The sequence below is a fragment of the Gracilinanus agilis genome, chromosome 1 (assembly GCF_016433145.1).
Source record: "Gracilinanus agilis isolate LMUSP501 chromosome 1, AgileGrace, whole genome shotgun sequence".
NCBI classification, from domain to species: domain Eukaryota; kingdom Metazoa; phylum Chordata; class Mammalia; order Didelphimorphia; family Didelphidae; genus Gracilinanus; species Gracilinanus agilis.
Window position 1 is genome coordinate 134848757 of NC_058130.1, and position 20156 is coordinate 134868912.

The window sequence follows — 20156 nt, forward strand, 5'->3', positions numbered from 1 at the left end:
TCATTTTTATTATGTTAGCTCGTCCTACCCATGAACAATTAATGGCTTTCCAATTGTTGAGATCCAGTTTTATTTGTTTGGAAAGTGTTTTGTAGTTGTTTTCGTATAATAGCTGTGTTTGTTTTGTTAGATAGATTTCCAAGTATTTTATATTGTCTAGGGTGATTTTAAATGGTGTTTCTCTTTCTACCTCTTGCTGCTGTGATGTGTTGGAATTGCTAATTTTTCAAAAACTAATTTTTCAAAAATTGAAGTGATAAACTACAATCTTCTAAGGTATCCCATATTTCATTACTGGGCCATTCTTTGTTAGGAAATTCCTCCTTAAATAAACTAGGTATCTATCTCCCTATAACTTCCCATCATTGGTCCTAGTTCTATGTTTCATGGTCAAACACCTACTTCCTCTTTGATTACTATAACTGAAGAATGAGTATCCATTCCCCTTGTATATTGAAACCTACTTTCCACCAGGAAGGTGAGTGCACCAAAATTCTTTTATTGCATCAATATTTAGCCAAGTGCCCATGAACTTATTAAAAACATTTGGATAATTATTTTCAATAATATAATTGGTTTCTTTTTTAATCTTATTAAAAACATTGATTTTATAGACTTTATCAGACTGCCAAATGGGTCAAAATAAAAAAAGGTTGACTCCTCCTTTTTGGGGCAGTTTCAATTCTTTCCACTTTTTTTTAGTCACCCTTCCCTGAATGTCTCAGTTTGTTAATGTTCTCCTCAGACTCTTCCAGACCCCTTTTCCCAATCTTTTAGCACTCCTCCCAAACCTCAACAATGCTTCTAGGGGTGAGGGTAATAGGGTACCAGCTTTATCCTAGCCCAGCTCTGAAACCTATTTGTCATCAATACTTCAAATGTTGTTTGACAGGTCAGGTCTTTTTTCTTCCCATCCAGGCTGGACCCCTTCTTTTACTTCATTAATTGATTACTGTCATACTAGAATTCTACTTCTTTGGCCCCTGACCTTTCCTACTATACCATGCTGTTAATCTCTACATTTGGATGTAATCTACACTGTTCAGTTACTTTGCTCTTAGGGCACTCTAACGTGGGAGGGGCCCTTGTAGTAGGGTAACTTGGGGTAAAGAAATAGGGTAGCATGGAGGTTGGACTATGGAGGTCCCTGTAGTTTATGGAGTTTGGGGATTATCTGAGAGACAGGCCACAGAGAGGTTTAGGGAGTGTGCCTCAGAGCAGAGTTGGAGCTTAGGATAGTTTTTAGACAACATAGGACTCTCAACAGTGTTGACTGGTCAAAGATAAAGATGTATGATAGTAAGATCTCCTGAATTACAAGACACCTAGGCTTAAATCCCAGCTTCAGCACTTAAAAAGTGGGTGATCAAAGGCAAATTACTTAATCTCTTTATACTTTTTTTTTTTATGGTAGAATAGGGCTGTTGTAACAAATCAAGTGAGAATAAAATGAAATACTTTGTAAAACCACTAGCAGAAAAATAAATGGCAGCTGTAGATCCTATTGTTGGGATTAGAATCTCTGTGCCATAGACACAGAGATAGAGACTTGGAGCCATAGACAGCTCCATGGGGAAGTGGGGCACTTCTCAAGGCTAAAGCACATGAGAATGGACTTTTCTCAGAGGAGTTGGAGACTTTGAAGAGAAATGTAACTTAGGGTTACTTTGTGTGTGTGTCGGGGGTGGGAGGATGAGGGGGGGAGAGGCAAAATTGTCGAAAGGTTAAAGGACAAGGCTTTGAGACCCCTTGGGCTCCACCTTTATTCATCCTTCTCTATTTACAGTCATAGTAGCCTGGTCTTCCCCAGTTTTCTCCAGGGAAGGTAAGCCCCAGGGGAGGGGATCTGGGCAGGAGTCCTGGCCATCCAGCTGGGCAGGCACTACATAGCAACCCTGGCAACCTCGGTGTTGATGTTAGGTATATCAGCGCCTTCCTCTTCCTCCTCTTCCAGGAAAGCCTCCAGCCGGGTCAGCTGCCTTCTGATGAGGCTGGTGGCCCGGTGGATCCGCCTCATTCGATGTCGAAGTCGGGAGACCAGGGCCCGGCCCTGGGCCCTTCGTCGGCCCCAGGCCTCTCGGAGCTCCCGATAGCAGTTGTGGCTTTCCCTTTCAACAGCTGTGAGTGTGGCCCCACAGCCAAGGGGGCAGCGCTGCTGTCGACCATGTCCACAGCTCCGGCCATGTTCCACTAAGGCTGCCCGCTGTACCCTAGCCATACAGCCTGCATTAGGGCAGGGGGTAAGCTCAAAAGGGCAGGAGTCCAGGTGGATCCTACGCTGAGATAGGGGACAGGTGACACAGCAACCAGCCTGGGAATTCTTACACTGCACAGATGCAGACAGATAGAAAAGTGAAGAAAAGGAAATAGAAGAAGGAAGCAGGGAGACAAGCAAGAAGAAATAAAAACAGGAGACAAAATATGGAAAAAATCAGTGAGTAGCTCTGGAGAGCTTAAATGCAAGCTCAACCACTTCTTAGGGATAATGTCCTTTCCTGACCAAACTGCTTCCAAATGGTGGATGGAGGGGGCAGCTGGGTAGCTCAGTGGATTGAGAGTCAGGCCTAGAGACAGGAGGTCCTAGGTTCAAATCTGGCCTCAGACACTTCCCAGCTGTGTGACCCTGGGCAAGTCGCTTGACCCCCATTGCCCACCCTTACCACTCTTCTGCCTTGGAGGCAAGACATAGAAGTTAAGGGTTTTAAAAAAAAAAAAAAAAAAACAAAAAAACCGGTGGCTGGAAAGTAGTGCTATTGTTTGATCTGTGCCTCCAGTCCTTCCCTAGCATGGGACAGTTATGGTGCTCCTTTCCCTTCCCAGCCTCTTGAGAAGTGAAGGAGAGGTAGCTTCCTGATCTGTCTATTGGACACTGTCATCTTCAGGTGGCAAATGGCCCCCTGGGTCACTTGGCTACTACTATACCTTGACTGGCAGGCGCCCAATGGTTTTTCTGAGTTTGTGCACCTGGACCATCAGTTTCCTCTTCACTTCTTTCCTACAGCAAGGACATGTCTTTTGTCTGGAGAGAGAGAGCCAACAGGACAGCTTACCAGGCATGTTCTTCAGGAAATGACCTGTACCCACCCACTCACCAAAGATGGAAAATTCGTTCCCTTGACTCTTTGCAATTCATGAGTTTATTAGTTAGCAATACATGAGAGGACATCTCTTTCCCATATATCAAATGTCTCCTCTCACTTTTGAAAGGAAAGAGAAGATGAGGAACAACAGGTTGGGATAAAGGGGTGGACCTAGCCGTGAGAATCTCTTCTAAAGAGGTTTTTTGTATAAAGTGGAACCTATCTTTAATCCTATCCTCCCCCCATTTATGCCTGCTCTTAAGTAGGAAAAATGCCACCCCTACTTAATTGAGGCTGAGACTGCATACCCTACCTAGCCAGCCAGGTTAAGATGCATTTCTTGCAGAAGATATGACCACATGGCAGTTTCACTGGTCTCTTGAGGACCCCATGGCAGACAGAACATAGCAAGGCACAGTCCGGGGGGCTGGCAAAGAGGTTGAGATCATACCCACCACTCTGTAAATTCACCCCAAGCAAGAACAGAATGGAGACACAGGATTAGTGACGAGAAGATGGGATCCTCTCTCCCACATCTCTTCTCTTTTGCTTCCCAACCTGCCCACCAGGACATCAGTAGAAGGTTGGCTGCCTGATGTAAACATAAGAGATTCCTTCCCTCCTTTTCCAGAAGACACCCTATCCTAAAGACACCCATCCCTAAAGGTGCTGCTCTGTCTTTGAAGGCATGCTAAATCAATTCACTAAAAGGAAAGCACTCAGCCCAAATAACCAACTTTCCATTTAGAAGGTGGTGGTATAAACTGGAGCACAAGTGTCCATTTTCTCTGGCCAACCCTGCCCCCCACCCCCCATCCATGGCTTGTTCATTAGTCATCTCCTGTATACCCGGGGGACCTAGATAAGTCCAAATCACATGCTCCAGAACTGAGTACTGAGGTCACAGTCACATTGCCTATCTAGAGATTCTGGAAGCCTGTACCTCTGACCAAACCATTCACACCCCTCTGTTCATTTGCATACAGACTAGGGGAGGATCTTCAATTGAACTAGTTAAAGCCTCTAGGAACTTCAGAAGACAGACCTCCTAAAGGTATATATTCCACTTATTCACAACAGCATGGTATCATAATGCTTTTCTTCTCAATAGCCTTTTACAGTGAGGGGAGGAAGGGCAGAGAAAGGAAATATATTACCATATTACAGAGAATAAAAACTGCTTCAGAGGGAAATAATTTACCAGAGGTTACTTTGCTGCCTAAAAGAGCCAGGCCTAGAATCCAGAGATTTTTTTGGGGGGTGGGGGAGTGAAACAGACTAGAATCTGGAGAGACTTTTAGTGGGCTTAATAGGATCTATATACATTTAAGCTTCTAGTGTCCTTCTGAGCCCAAGGGATAGGTAGGACCCTAGGCAACAACTGTCCTTTCTTTTGCCCTTCAGGAAGGTGTAATGTACAAAAAAAATTTGTGATCCCTAACAGAACAAAAGTAGAGGAAAGGTATGAACTCACCATGATCGTGGTCTTAGGCAGCAGCACTACTGAACTGAGGCAAGCTGAGACCCCATTTCACTGGCCTCTAATCAGATTGACATCATAGCCTCATTGTCTACCATCAACCAATCACAGCCTCAATCCTTGGGGCAGTGCCCAGCCAGGGGTATGGCTAATCAGCACCCGGAGTGGGGTGTTCCTGGCCTTTCTTGTCTAGGTACCAGAAGCCCACACAATAGGGATAGATCAGGTAGCTATCAGGTTCAATATCTATACTTTCACTTGACTCATACTCTGAGGCAGGACAGGGTCTGTTTTCATTTTTTTACAGAAGTGGGATCTCTGATCAGGTTTCTTCCAAGAAATGAGGGAGCCCTTAAATTTACCACATTAAGAAATTGGGGCCCAGGACAGACTCTTTCAAGCCCTCAAAATTCAGGGATTTTTCACACCTAAGATTTAGGATGCCTGTTGGGCTCCAAGTCTAGGAATACTGATGAGCCAAGTTAATCACTAAATTAATGACCTAAATATGGTTATGACCTTGGTGTTTGCCTGACCTAACTTGTGTCAGAGGATGAAGCAGCACACATTTAGGCAAACAAAACTTTAGGTAAAAATGAATTTGAAGAAACTGAAAATGTGTGTTAATTTTTAATCAGTCACTAGGACAAGCCTGGTCCAAAGCACACATATCCCAAGTCTCCAGGTGTCTGGAGAATAAGAAAGGCACTGCTGTCCCCTAATTTATTGACTTTTGAAAAGTTCTTCTGAGTACTGGTAAAAATGAGGTTTGGACACATGACCCTTTTAAGGGTATGGACTCTCACCAAGAATGCTTTTTTTTTTAAATCCCTTCTTAAATTTTAAAATCCTTTTCTTAGTAAGGATTCTAAGACTGAATGACAAGGACTAGGCAAGTGGGGTTAAGTGACTTGCCCAAAAACCCTAGTTAGGAAATGTTTTAGTTTTTAGGATCAAGATTAAGTGGAGCTTCGACCAGCCATGAGATACAGAAGCTTCTCTGGATTCAATCTTGCTTTTCTAGCTTCAGAAAGGTACAATTTACCTACAGCTTATTACTTTAGATACTATGTAGGTAAATATGCATTTATTAGGTATTTACCATGAGGCAGGCACTGCACTAAGTGCCAAGGTTACAATGAAGGTAAAAGAAAGCTTAATAGGAGAAATAACATACATTCAGGATAAATAGGTTAGGCTCAGAGAAAGGTAGTAAGTTTAAAGAGGGATGGGAAAAGCTTCTTGCAGGCAAAGAACGAGATGAATGGAAGAAAAGTGAAATGCATGGTCTAGTTTGAGGAACAGGGAGGCCAGTGTTATTAGATCTTAGTAGTACACGGTGGCATAGTAGGCAGCGAGGTTATGGAGGCCTTTCAAACTACATAGAGTTCATATTGGACTTTAGAGGCAACAGGAAACCAATGAAGTTATTGAATAAAGCTGGGACATGGCCTGACCTGCACTTTAGGAAGAACAATTTGACAGCAGAGTGAACAAGATTTGAGGCACAAAGATTAACCAAACAAAACTGTTAATAGAAAGTAAATAGTACAGCTCTTAATCCCATTTTGCTAAGGGGAAAAGGCAGCTATTGTGATTTAGAAATTATCCTTAAGATGGCAGCAATCATTCAAAAGCAGCACCCAGAGCTAGTGATATGGAAGCTTCTCAAACTGAATATACCACACAAAAAAATTCCAACAAATCACATTTGGTTTATTTAGCTTTATTAATTTCTTGGATGAAAACAAAACAAAGTAATCACTGTCCTCCAGGCAACTGAATCCAAATCCACATTCCCTCTAATTTATCCATTCAACAAAGTTGTATTGTACTAAGAAGCGCCCAAAGGGATTGATCCTTGCCTATATGGATTTCAAGGAAACATTCTGTGGCAAATAAAATGCTCAGTGACTGGTTTCTGGGTCTGAAAAATAATTCTATTAATTAGGCTAGCAATTAACCAGCAAATTAATGGTCAGTGATCAGAGACCCTGATATAGGGGTCTTTTTTCCATTTCAGTACAGTTCTGACAGCTCATTATTTAGCCCTCCCCTGAAAAATTAGACATCTCTAATTTGTGGATATCTAATGAGGTGGGCTTATATTTTACAGCTCTAATTTCATGATGGTGAGGAGTCATGAGGAGTAATTCATAGGTCATATGATTCTAATAGCTCTCTGTGATCTAGATGGGAAGATCTGGTTAAGTTTTGACTTTTACAATTTATTTTAATGGAGACCAAGGATAAGTGCCCATGGCCCCTTGACATAGCTGGCTCGGGTCAGCTGTTTTTAAGAGAAGACAACTTAAATTCTGAGTTCCAGTTTTAGAAGATGCTTTAGAGCAAGAAATACAAAAGACATTCCTAAGACTAGGGGAAAATCTCTGAACTTGGCAAAAGATTTAGATACACAAAAAACATTATGGAATAAGATTAGCAATCAAGTGATACAGTAAAAATAATTTCTCTACACTCAGCCTCTATGGATGCCCCACAAGCATCTCAAATTCAAAATAGCCAAGTATTATCTTTTCTAAAAACCAATACACAGATTGATTCTAAGATAGAAGGGCCCCCCCCAAAAATAAACCATACCTTATTCCACGCCCCTATTATCTGACTGCCTCTTACAGCTACCAAATGGATATTTTTCAAACACAATCCTTAGCATACCACTTCCTTGAATTCAAGGCTCAATAATTCCTCAATGTCTCTAAAATAAAACAAAGATCCCTGGTGTGGCTTTTCACAATCCACTCTCCAACTCATTTTCCCAGGATCATTCCCCTTCTCTTTTTTCACCTTATGGCTACATAGACCAGAATCATTCTAACAAGCTTTTCCTGGCCATTTCAGTTGTTTGTGCCCTATCATCTCTATTTTTGTTATTCACTAGTGGACCTCTTGTAACATTGTTCACAGGTTTTCTTGGCATTGGTTTTTCATTTCTTTCTGTTAAGACAAAATATTATGGGACTTGCCCTGGGTCATAGCTTCCTGACTCCATTTTCAGCCCTCTAGCTGCCTTATCATTTCTATTTACTTTCTTCTGAATATTGCTTCATCATTTGCAATCCTTCCTAGAAGGCAGGAACTATTTCCTTCTAGACTGCGTCCCTTCTACCTAGCACAAAACTAGATACTTCATAACTACAGGTTGATTTGAAATTAGATTCTGGCCCAGACTCTGCTAAACTCATCCCAGTGTGTAAAGTAGGGGGACCGGACTGGATCACAGCTGTCATGGAGAGTCCACCTGGGTGATAAAATGACTCCAAGTCTCTTCGTAGGGAGCGCCAACTTCTTTAGGAAGGTTGTTCTACTTTGCTGCAGGTACAGACTTTCCGTGCTTGTGACATGATGCGGCTGGAACTCTGTCAGTCACTCCGAAGTCCTGGGAGAAAGGGGTAGAATTAGTCTGACCTCATCCTTCCCCCATGCCTGGCCCCCGCCCCCAATCACAAGGCAGCATTTGTCGGGGCCTGGGTTTTATCCCCCACATTGAGTCTATGGGGGATAAGCTTAAAGACCCCAGTAGCTGTGGGCGTCGTTGTCTCACTCATGGCCATGGTGGAGGGCCGCGGGTGATTTTCAGACGACGCCAGCTTAGCCCTTTCCCAACAGGTCCGAGCAATGAGTGCGCCGAGGAGTCGGGGCCGCCAGGAGCCGGAGTGTCCACACGCGGCCTTCAGCTTCGGGTCCCCCACCCCTACCTGGCCGGGTCCAATCCTTACCCGAGAAACTCCCACGTGGGGATACGCCGCCGCCACCTCTCTCCCCAAAAGAGGAAGAGATTACTATATGACTAATACGTGCCTGAAGACAAAAAGAATCCAATGAACCCGGTCCCTCCTTATTTATATCCACGCTACTAACATACCGTTTCCGGGGTACCAGATAACGGCTTCCGGGTCAAAAGACTCGGTGATATCGGTAGCTCTAGGGGGAGGGCTTGATTTAACCAATCACAAAAGCTCCTCCATCAATCTGAGTAATCCCGGAATCGAAGCTTCCCGTCCAGAAGATATCGCGAGAACTAGATTCTATAAAAGCACTCGGTGCGCGTTAGACGGCCTTCTACTTCTATTGGACACGTGAGTATATCTATATCTTTGTGTTGGGGAGTTAGAAGCTTAGGCGTTATCCGAGAGTGGACGAGAAGAATCCACTTGCATCGGCGCCACGCTTCCCCAAGGAGAGGTTCCCTTGCTTGATTTAGTTTGTCTCTCTGCACTGCGGGTCGGGGCCGATCCTATTTAGCGGCTTTGCGCTACACGCGGAAGTTCGGGCCGGGCAGCCGTTGGGCCCGGCGCTTACTTGGCTGCGTTGCTAGTAGCGCTTGGGAGCTGCCATCCCTGGTGCACTCCCGGCGCCTGTAGATGGCAGTTTGAGCCTCTGATTGAGGGGGGAGGTTGGAGGGAATCTTAGAGCGCCCGCTTGACTGATGACTAGTCCTTCTTTTTCATAGCAAATGGCGGACGACGCCGGTGCTGCGGGAGGAGCTGGTGGCCCCGGGGGCCCTGGAGTCGGAGGCCGAGGTGGTTTCCGCGGTGGCTTCGGCAGTGGGGGCCGAGGTCGTGGTCGGGGCCGTGGGCGAGGCCGGGGCCGCGGCCGTGGGGCCCGAGGAGGAAAGGCCGAAGACAAGGAGGTTAGTTTCAGTGTTTTGCAGTGTCTCAACAGTGAGTTTGTTTGAGTTTCTTCTCGCCGCCTGCATCTGGTGGTTTATTTCTCCAAATTTCAGTGCTGGTCATTCAATTGCTAAATCGGGTGGGGAAAGACTTAAGAGTTAGAGGCCGAGCAGTTTATCGCCGTCCACCTGTTAACTTATGGTTCTCTTGCTATGTCTAGTGGGTTCCTGTCACTAAGCTGGGACGGCTGGTCAAGGACATGAAGATCAAGTCTCTGGAGGAGATCTATCTTTTCTCTCTTCCTATCAAGGTAATGGAGGGTGGGGAGTGGCCCGGGCTATGTTCTGACAACCTCCCCCAGGTCTTTACCAGGAAATCCCTTCACTTTTCTATATCCCCCCCTACTCTGAACCAAGGTTGGCACAGTACAGGTGTTCTAATCTAGTCAACAAGAAACTGCCCCTCCAAATGACTGTCAAGTTTGCTTATTCTCAAATTAAGCATATAAATGGCATCTATTTTAAAAGAATAAAGTGAATTTGTCCCAGAATCAACTATTTAATAAGGGGTGATATAAAAACCTTATTTCTTGAGTCATTGAATCTATCTCTTGACCAGAAAATGAGGGAAGAATTTAACTTACAGGTTTGGGATCAAAGATTACATGGAGCTGATCTGTGTAAAGCACTTTATCTAATTTAAAATAAGAATTGAATTGTATAAAGAAGTAATGTTCCTGTGAGTTATATGTGGCTTGTGAATTTAGAGCTGGAAAGGATCTAATTTTATTCAGGTTGATACATACTCTAAAGAGTAACTGTAAAGTTAGCTTTGTTTAAATTTATCATTAGATTTCAAATAGTTTCAATCTAATGTTATTTTTCCCAGGAGTCAGAGATCATAGATTTCTTCCTGGGGCCTTCATTGAAGGATGAAGTTCTGAAGATCATGCCTGTTCAGAAACAGACTAGAGCTGGACAACGTACCAGGTTTAAGGTAATTTGTCTAGTTGGTTTAGTTAATTTAACCTGGCCTTTTATGGGCCTTAGCAGTTGACTGATTTTGAAATGAAGTTCATACTTTATTTAAATGGTCTCTTTTTTAAAAACTTAGTCTTAAAAATATTGAAAGTTCCCTGTGCAATCCTGGTCTTCTATACCAGGCAGCCATAGGCAAACTAAATAGAGGGCATTTGGCCACCCAGCTAATTATACTGTTTGGAAGTTTCAATTCTCTATTAAAAGTAGCTTCTTTGTAGGCTTTTGTAGCCATTGGTGACTACAATGGCCATGTTGGCCTGGGTGTCAAGTGTTCCAAGGAAGTGGCCACAGCTATTCGTGGTGCCATCATTCTGGCCAAGCTGTCCATCGTTCCCGTGAGACGTGGCTACTGGGGAAACAAGATTGGCAAGCCTCACACAGTACCCTGCAAGGTAAGGGACAGGAGTGTAATAGTTATATATCCTATTGCCAGGTGAAAGGGAGGTGGGTCATCACTGAATTTCTCTTTTGGTCTTCAGGTCACTGGTCGTTGTGGATCTGTTCTGGTGCGCCTGATCCCAGCCCCCAGAGGTACTGGCATTGTCTCAGCTCCTGTGCCTAAAAAACTGTTGATGATGGCTGGAATTGATGATTGCTACACTTCTGCTAGGGGCTGTACTGCTACTCTGGGCAACTTTGGTATGTGAGCTTTTAAAATACTAATTTTAGTGTTTTAAAATATTAAATGCTGGTAGGATAGCTTCATCAGTGGTAGACAGGAATTTATTTAGCTTTTTTTTTCTGAATAATCTTTAGCTATATTCATTTACATTGAGAAATGAGATTGTTACAACCTGAGGAGAGGAATTTAATTTTCTTTATACTAAAGAATGATGGAGTTTGCATTCTTACTGGAAGGAAGCATGTTCATAATAAGACTAATTTGGGAATATCAGATGGCTTTTCTTAGGTATAAAAAAAATGATGAAAACATGGGGGGGGTAGTCAGTATCTCTGCATAGATAAGGATTTGAACTGAGGTGAAGGAATCTGCTTAATGCCAGATTTATAGACTAGGACAAGTGATACCATTATTCTTAAAAATGGGTAAGCCAACTTGAACACTGAAATAGTTCTGGGGAATTATTGGGAATGAACTTTTTGAAGGGTAGAGCAGAAAGAAAAGTGGAAAGAGCAATATGAGGCCTTATAGTTCTTCCTTGAATTTTGAAATGTGTTGGACATTTCTGTTACAAATTACTGTTAATCACATGTAACTTGTTCATTCAACAGCTAAAGCTACTTTTGATGCCATCTCGAAAACATATAGCTACCTAACCCCAGACCTTTGGAAAGAAACTGTTTTCACCAAGTCTCCCTATCAGGTATGACATAGCGGAAAAAATCTGGAGGTGGTAACAAGATAATTTAGGAAATGATTTCCAATCTCCTTAGCTCTGCTCAGTTGCACTTGGCCAAGTATGGTGTGACTGTCGTACACAGGAGAGAGAACAAGAATTCCCTTTGACAACAGCTTGACCTGCAGTGGTCTCTCTGTTCTTCATGGGACTTGACAACTGACTTTAATGATTATGCTGTACCCACTGGTAGTACTGTAAAATAAGGCTTTTTTTTTTTTTCTCTCCAGGAATTCACTGACCATCTTGTGAAGACTCACACTCGAGTGTCTGTCCAGAGGACCCAAGCAGCTGCTGTGGCCACCACATAAATGTTTTTTTTTTATAAACAATGAATAAATTGAACTCTGCCTGCTATTTACTTGTGTGTATGTGTTTTTTTAACCCTTAATTTCTGTGTATTGGCTCCTAGGTAAGGGTGGGCAATGGGGGTCAAGTGACTTGCCCAGGGTCACACAGCTGGGAACTGTGTCTTGAGGTCAGATTTGAATCTAGGACCTCCTGACTCTCAATCCACTGAGCTACCTAGCTGCCCCCTGCTATTTATTTACTTGTAGTTTCTTATTGGGTGGGAATGGGGTGGAAGGGATTGAATTCCCACTCTTGAGGCCTGATTTATTAGTATATAAAGCTTAGGTTTGACCAAGATTACTTACACCACAAGACATAACTGCAAAGACTTTTATTGGGATAAATTAGGATCACAGAAAACAATGTTCTGGATCCTAACAAGATTTCCACAAGTCAGGCAGCAGCTGCCTCCTTAGCAGCTTTCCTCTCAGCAAGCATCCGTTGCTTCTGCTTTGCAAGACATTTCCGGGCAGTTGCATTGGCTCCAAGTTCATGATCTGTAAAGGCAAGAAAGCTTATCTTTTTGTCATCTTTGACCATAGGATTGAATTTCTTTTGTTTGGTAGGTTAAAAATGAAAGGTCACAACTATCCAGTCTTGAGCAGGAATTGACTGTTAGCACTTTCAAGTTTCTTGCTTGGCTCATTTCCCTCCCACAGACCCAGGGAAGTAGAGTGGACTGTGTATCACTCACATCGGTCCTGATAAGCTTTTGCAACATCATAGAACTCTTGAATCTCCTTCATACAGTTCTGTTTGAAGCTTTCTCCTTCTCTCTGCTGACAGGCCTTCATTCTTTCCTGGACAATATTGACAATTTCTTGATCGACTTTACTGAAAGAGAAAAACAGTAGGGGTGCTTTTCTTGATTACACAGCCAAGGAATAGGGTGAAATGAAGAACTAAAAGGAGTACACTCATCTTTCTTCCACCTCCACCTATCCCAAGACAGGAAGACATCTAAAAGGGCATTACATCCAATGCTTCAGTGAGGAAACAGGTCTATTTACTCCCTCCCATTCAAAGTAGAACTGTTTATATGGTACTCATAAGTCAGTAGTACTCTGACTGGTCAGGACAACAGGAAGGTGTAAAGGGTGATCCTGGGGTGCCAGAGAAATACAATGACTAGTATACATACTGGTCTCTTCTCCATTGCATTTCTGCTTCATACATGCATAAAATATCCTTTTCCTTGCATTCTGTTAAGTCTGGTACTCGGCGATAGTGACGATGATAGTAATAAGTCCTGTTTTTCAAATGTTGCTCCGTCACAAAATCTGTAAAAGGAAAGGCCTGTTATATCCTTTGATAGTATCCACAGAAAGTTCTGGGGTCTGGAAATCTTAGCTCATAGATTAGTCTAAAACATTAACTCCTTAGCTTGATGTTTAAATTGCTGATCTTAATTTACTTCAAAGCAAACTAGACTACTAGTGAACTCAAAAGCTATCTCTGGGGCTGCAAGGTGGCTCAGCAGATTGAGAGGTTTACAGAAGGGAGGTCCTAGGTTCAAATCTAACCTCAGACACTTCCTAGTTGTGTGACCCTGGGCAAGTCACTTAACCCAAATGCCTAATCTTTACTGCTCTTCTGCTTGGGAACCCATGCTACTTAATATAGATTTTGATAGAAGGTAAGGGTTAAAAAAAAATGCACACAAAAAAACCCCCTTTCTCCTATACTACATTCCTGCATTCTCTATCCCTGGGAAGCACTCCCCTTTTTCTTATTCTGTCAAGCTCTCATAATACAGTATTCTGAAGCTTTCCTCATCCCTTTTCAGCCTTAAACTATTTTCCCTCTTCTCAATACTCCCAGAGCAGTTGTCTGAGCTGTCCTTTACTTGATTGCTCCCTATCCCTATCAATAAAACAAAGCTTTGTATTTTACTGAAGTACTCCCTCCCCTCCATTTGCTTTACACAGCATAGGTGTGAATTGGAGTTGCTTCTAGACCACAGCCAAGAACTAATTTTCTAAGTTTGGAGGCCTTTTATTTTAGGTCTGTGGAAGATGACATGATTTCTCATTCCCCACTGCTGAAGACTAATGTAGGGTAAGTAGGAGATGCAACCCCATAGCAAAAGGGGTTCATTCACACGAACATCCTTGCCATTTAAGGAAACTGAAAAGTGGGGAAAATGTTTGCTGAAGATTACCATCCCTTGTCTAATCACCAAATCCTACTTTACATCTCCACTAGGTCGGATATGTTCTCTAGCTTGGAGATGTCAGGATGGGGAAAACCATTCCATTTGATTGCTGGTGATTAATTCTGCAGGTAGTTTGTTCATTCTTCTCATCTACTTTTTCATTCCCATCAACAGCCCTAACTTTAATGGATTTGAATATCACAACCAAAAAAACCCAACATAGCTTCTTATACCTTCCAAACCAGAGGAAGTATAGACAAATCTTAATTATCTTCATGAATGAATAAGTCTAGTCTGCCAACATTCCAAAAGTCCTTCCTATTTGCCATGGAATGTGTTATTCTGTAATATGTCACTTATTTAAAACAAGGATAATACAAAAGGCATGATCCACCAAAAATGAATGTCCATGTATAAATCTTGGGAACTTTGCACACAGTCAAATCCCACAAAGCCTTTCTAACAGTCCTGGGTACATATCTCCTGGGTACATATCTCCCAGAGTACAGTGGATCAGAAACTACAGATGCGAGGTGGGCAAAGACTACTAGTGGCAGATGCTGAGAAAAGCAAGATGTGACTCTTGCAAGCCTGTGAGTGAAAGGAAGCAGGATGATCACAAAAACCAGATCTGCACTCTTAAAAAGTACAGTAGTTTCATCACATCATAGGATGCAACAGCACTTGAAGTGAGGACTAAATTATTTAGCCCAGGACACTTGGAACCTGTCGGTGGCCCCAGCGACGAAGATTATGTTACCAATCTGAATGGGTTAGAAGTTATGAGAGAGAAAAGAGAAGGAAAGGGTTTAAAAAAGAAATTGGGAGTAGAGAGAAAAGAAATCTATAAATAGATAAAATCACAAGTGCAGACAGGAACTGATATTAATGACTCAATAATAAAAAAAGTAAAATTATTCAAATATTAATTGAGTAAGGCATGAAAGAGCTGTTGAAGATAGCAAATGACACTTTTAATTAAAAAAATGTGTATAGCTCTAGTTTGCAAATTATTTCATATAAAATTTCTCTTTTGAGCCATATAATTTATATATAATTCTAGACCACAGCTGAGAGGTAGCTGCTTCACCATTTTACATTTAAATTGAGGCTCAGGTTAAGTGTTTTGCCAGTGACCACAGGCTACATGTCAGAAGAGACTTGAGCCAAAGGTAGCTAGGCAGTACAGTGAATAGAGCATCAGGCCTGGAGTCCAGAGAACCTAGGTTCAAATCTTCTTCAGATACATCCTAGCTGTGTGACCCTAGGCAAGTCACCTAACCCCAAATGCCTAGCTCTTGCTGCTCTTCTGTCTTAAAATTGATACTAAAGGGGGCAGCTGGGTGGCTTAGTGGATTAAGAGCCAGACCCAGAGATGGGAGGTCTTGGGTTCAAATATTACTTCAGACACTTCCCAGCTGTGTGACTCTGGGCAACTTACTTAACCCCCATTGCCTAGCCCTTACCACTCTTCTGCCTTGGAGCTAATACACAGTATTGATTCTAAGACAGAAGGTAAGGGTTAAAAAAAAAAAAAAAAAGAATTAATACTAAGCTAGAAGGTGAGTATTAAAAAAAAAGAAGAGACATGAACCTAGCTCTGACTCTGAATACAGCCCTCTCTACCCACAATGCTATACTGCTTAATTTGGAAAAATTTCTATCCCTGATATTAAGATATTTAAAAAATCTCTAATATTCAAAGGGATATGCTTTAGTGATATGGAAAATTCATTTCCAAGGAACAGCTCATTGATGGATTGAACAAATGAATTCTTTTTGTATTGTTTAAGTTGACGGGTCAAAGTACCCATAGAAGAAAGCCAAAGATTAAGGGGAAAAATGCCTGTTTTTGGAGAAGTCAAGATGCCAGTTTCTTTTTATCCTTTTCTCCTCTGGTTAATGGGACAAGCCCCATAAATGGCTACCATATGTCTTACTGTTTCATGAGACTAGATGCAGCACAAACCAAGCTACTCTGGGGACACTTCTTGAATAACTGCCCAACTAGAAGCTTAGGTTTATGAAAATAGATTTTTTTTTTAACTCTTACCTTCTGTCTTAAGAGTCAATACTGTTTATTGGCTCCAAGGCAGAAGAGTGGTAAGGGCTAGGCAATGGGGGTTAAGTGAGTTGCCCAGAGTCACACAACTGGGAAGTTTCTGAGGCCAGATTTGAACCTAGGACCTTTTGTCTCTGGGCCTGGCTCTCAATCCACTGAGCCACCTAGATGCCCCCCTGAAAACAGATTTCTAAGTAAGATTTTTATTTCCTTTGATATACAACTTATTTCTAAGAATTGGTTCATTTATTGAGACTAGGTCTATCTACCAAGCAGGGCTAGAAATGCAATTGCTACCGGCAATCCCAAGGTATGGAAGCTTTGACCTATACTTTTAGCCCTATTCACCCCTCCTTAGAAAACCTGGTGGCCTTTCCCTTCTGGGGGTGTCACTATGATAGGGAAGGACTCTGTTTATTCACTTGCTCAGTTTTAGCCCTACTGTAGTCCCCAACCCCTCCAAAGCAGCAGGGATAATAGGTACATACCAACATTCCTGGCCTCACTATTCAATTTGGCCCAAGGTTTTGGTCATAGTCCTTGCAAGCCCCATTACCAAATAAAGATCATTTTAGTGACTAAACCTCAGACACCCATGGTGAACAGCAAGCAAAACAAGATGACATATTAATGTCATAAAATTAAGTGCATTTCTCTCTTCTCACTCTAGCCCAAAGATGGGCAAACTTTTTAAAGAGGGGACCAAAGGAAAGGAAATGCTCATCTGTTAGTCTGTTTCTAAGGCAATTCTTTTGAGATTTAATTGTATTGTATCCTCCTCATTGTATTCGTCAGATTAGGAATGTCCCCCAGCCAGATAGAACATTTCAAGGGGCCCTCATCTGGCCCACAGGCCAGTTTGCCCATCACTGCTCTAGACTATACCAGTAGATGTTCTTTCTGCCATTTGTTCATTGCCTCCCCAAACCATTCTTCACTCTGCAGCCTCACCTTAATTCACTGCTTTCATTATGATACTCACTTCAAAATCCTTCATCTGGGTGAGGCCTGACCCTGTATCTTGCAGGAATTCCACCCTGCCATTTCCATGTTACACTCTGCATTGTCTATGGAATCAGATATAAACTGAAACCAGCATCATCTCTTTTATTATAATTTTCATGTTTTTGTACTGCCTTCCCCCCATCAGCTGTTCTCTATGCCTAGAATTCTCTCCTCCCTCATCTCTGCCTACTGGCTTTCCTGTGTTCCTTTAAGTTCCAGCTAAATTCTCACATTTTTCAAGAAGCCTTTCCTGATCCCCTTTAATGCTATTGCTTTCCTGATACTGATTATCTCCAAATTTTATTGTACACAGCTGGTCTGTGTATAGTTGTTTGCATGTTTTCCCCCCTTCATTACCCCCATTACACTATGAATTCCTTGAAAACAGGGGCTGCTTTTCTTTGTTGTTGTTTTATTCTTTCTTTATACCTCTAGTGCTTAGCTTAGTTCCTGGAAAAAAGTAGGTACTTAATGCTTGTTGTCTCCATTTGAATCACAAATAAACTGTTAAAACTCCTTAAGAGTAGAGCCTACAGGGGCAGCTGGGTAGCTCAGTGGATTGAGAGCCAGGCCTAGAGATGGGAGGTCCTAGGTTAAAATCTGGCCTCAGACACTTCCCAAGTGACCCTGGACAAATCACTTGACCCCCATCTTACCATTCTTCTGCCTTGGACAGAAGGTAAGGGTTGGGAAAAAAAAAAAAAAGAGTAGAGCCTACATTACAAGTGTCTGTTATTTCTAGTTTACATCGGAAGGCAGGTCTTAAAAGATTTATCAATGGATTCAAACAACTACAGTTTTCCTTGAACATGAGTACCTGGAGCTCCACAGGAAACTGTATCTCTGAGTGGTTGGGGCAACTATCTCCTAGCTAGTGCCCAATCCCACCTTCTGTCTTTCTGGGTTAGAAAACAGCACAGGAAACTTGAAAGTGCCTCATATGTCAGAGCCACCAGACAAGAATAAGATACAAACCTTCAAATGCTCTGGGTTGAGAGGCCAAGCCTCCAGAATTTGGCCATTATGCATCATCAACTTTACCAACATCTATCCTCTATTCCGGGGGTATAATCTAGAGGCATTCTAACGATAACTTTGTGATTCTGGGCCACACACTTCCCTTGGGCAAGTCACTTACCTGTCGCCTGCCTCAGTTCTCTAGTCTGTAAAATGATGTGCTGGGGGATAAAAATGAGATAAAATGTTGTATAAGTGCTAACTATTGTTATTTCATCGGTCCAATGGAAAGAACTCTGGCTGAGGAGGTAAGAGAGGGAGTTAAGAGGCTCCACTTCTGACACCGACTTTGGTCAAGTCAATACCTCCCTGTAGGCCTTAGTTTCCTCTTCTGTTGATTGCACTGGATAGCTTTTAGATTTCCAGAGCTGTGATCCTTTCCTCATCGTGCTTGCACTTTACCTGCCTCATTCTGCCCTTTGGTTCACCTTGTTTCTGCTTCCTAGTGGCCCTGCCACCTTCCCCGCCTCCAAGGCTCTAAAAGAAGGGGCTATGGGGGTGGGGTGGCTTATTTGGGATTATGAGGGTGCGAAGGCTCCGGGGCCGGACCGTTACCTCGGAAGTAGGTGACAGGCAGGTCCACGATGAAGTGGAAGGCATCCGTCAGGAAGGTGACCGGGTTGGGCAGCGACGTGATCGGGTCGGGCGCCGGCGTGCGGCGCGGCGGCTCTGGGTAGACATCCTTGTCCCAGTCTTTGGGCATTGCGGTCGCGGGCTCGGTCACAGAGTCGTGCGGGGTCTTCTAAGTCCCCGCTCTCACCTAGCTTGCAGGGGACCTTGAAAAATCTGCGCCTCCTCTCCTTCCGCCGGATCCGGGGGCGGCCTAGTAGCTCCACAGCAAAGGACAGTCAGAGGGGACCGGACAAGGGGCGGGGCCACGAACCCGCCTGCGCATTGGCAGCCGTCCACCCCGGTTCATCCTACCTCCGGAGCGCAAGGCACTGTGGGAATCGTAGTTCGTGTGGCTCAACTGTGGTTGGGGTAGGGACTTAGTCAATAAAAAGGATTGGGCAGAGAGGATTAACCCTAGATGTTTGTGTTGGGTTTTTGGTTTTGTTATTTGTTGTTTTTTTCTGAATTGGGCATATGATTCATCGGTAGTGTAAAGGACTCCCTCTGCCAATGCCCAACTATTATGCAGTTTATATTTGTCAGTAAACATTTGATTCAATGGGTCCTGTTTATTTTTAGCACATAAAAATTTGTCTCACTCTGTATTCAGGGTCTTTGGACTGACTGGGATGTCCATTGACCCGTTTATTTGCTAATAAATCATATTGCTAGGGTTTTTTCCTCAGTTATTATTAATTATCCATAACATAACAAATATTTATATAGCCCTTACTATGTGCCAAGCACTAAGAGCTTTACAACAACCTCAGGAGGTAAGTTATTAACTCTATTTTACAGATGAAGAAACTAAGGCAAGTAGTGGTGACTTGTCTAGGCTCATATAGTTGGTAAATGGGCCAAATATGAACTCAAGTCTTCCTGACTCCAGGCCCACCACCTTATCCATCAAACTTAGAGATAAAGTAACTTGTTCAAAGTAACACAGATAGTATATGGATGAGAAGTAGAATTGATCCCAGGTCTTCCCAAGCCTTCTAAGAACCACAAATTATTCCAAGGACAGGGGCACAAAGAAATGCTCAAAAGAAAGAAATATAGAAACAGAGAGGACAGGTAGCTAGCATAGTAGTTAGAGTGTTGGTCCTGAAGTTAGGAGGACCTGAGTTCAAATCTAGTCTGACACTTTAAAATGAACTGGAGAAAGAAAGGGCAAACCACTCTAGTATTTTTGTGAAGAAAACCCCAAAGAGGGTCACAAAGTATTGGACACGACTTTAGAACAACAGATACTTAATGCTAGTTCCTCAATGAAACACACATAGAGAATAACGAGGAAACCCATTTATCCAAATCATGGCAAAACATTAATATACATAGGAGAATATATGTCAGACAATGTAG

The 20156-nt window shown here is 42.7% G+C and overlaps 3 protein-coding genes, 1 long non-coding RNA gene and 2 other non-coding genes across 6 annotated transcripts; 2 read left to right on the forward strand and 4 right to left on the reverse strand.

Moving 5' to 3' along the window:
- Window positions 1–1756: 1756 nt before the first annotated feature.
- RNF151 (ring finger protein 151) lies at window positions 1757–3685 on the reverse strand. Its single transcript, XM_044677463.1, has 4 exons — window positions 3647–3685; window positions 3394–3539; window positions 2923–3019; window positions 1757–2326 (listed from the first exon to the last, which is right to left on the reverse strand). Exons 1-4 carry the CDS (start codon window positions 3683–3685, stop codon window positions 1883–1885), a joined length of 726 nt encoding a protein of 241 aa, XP_044533398.1. The 3' UTR covers window positions 1757–1882.
- A 2570-nt stretch (window positions 3686–6255) lies between these two features.
- Window positions 6256–8412, reverse strand: LOC123230907. Its single transcript, XR_006505093.1, has 2 exons — window positions 8301–8412; window positions 6256–7960 (listed from the first exon to the last, which is right to left on the reverse strand). It is a non-coding gene; the product is annotated as an uncharacterized LOC123230907 (long non-coding RNA).
- LOC123232828 lies at window positions 8037–8166 on the reverse strand. The gene has a single exon (XR_006505326.1). It is a non-coding gene; the product is annotated as a small nucleolar RNA ACA64 (small nucleolar RNA).
- A 622-nt stretch (window positions 8413–9034) lies between the features above and the next one.
- On the forward strand, window positions 9035–11949 carry RPS2 (ribosomal protein S2). Its single transcript, XM_044657093.1, has 7 exons — window positions 9035–9214; window positions 9415–9504; window positions 10083–10190; window positions 10453–10626; window positions 10714–10873; window positions 11468–11559; window positions 11823–11949. The coding sequence occupies exons 1-7, from the start codon at window positions 9038–9040 to the stop codon at window positions 11901–11903; spliced, it is 882 nt and encodes a 293-aa protein (XP_044513028.1). The 5' UTR covers window positions 9035–9037; the 3' UTR covers window positions 11904–11949.
- LOC123232787 lies at window positions 11620–11753 on the forward strand. The gene has a single exon (XR_006505292.1). It is a non-coding gene; the product is annotated as a small nucleolar RNA SNORA64/SNORA10 family (small nucleolar RNA).
- Window positions 11950–12259: 310 nt separating the features above from the next.
- Window positions 12260–19047, reverse strand: NDUFB10 (NADH:ubiquinone oxidoreductase subunit B10). Its single transcript, XM_044657095.1, has 4 exons — window positions 18738–19047; window positions 13085–13223; window positions 12638–12777; window positions 12260–12440 (listed from the first exon to the last, which is right to left on the reverse strand). The coding sequence occupies exons 1-4, from the start codon at window positions 18883–18885 to the stop codon at window positions 12337–12339; spliced, it is 531 nt and encodes a 176-aa protein (XP_044513030.1). The 5' UTR covers window positions 18886–19047; the 3' UTR covers window positions 12260–12336.
- Window positions 19048–20156: the final 1109 nt, after the last annotated feature.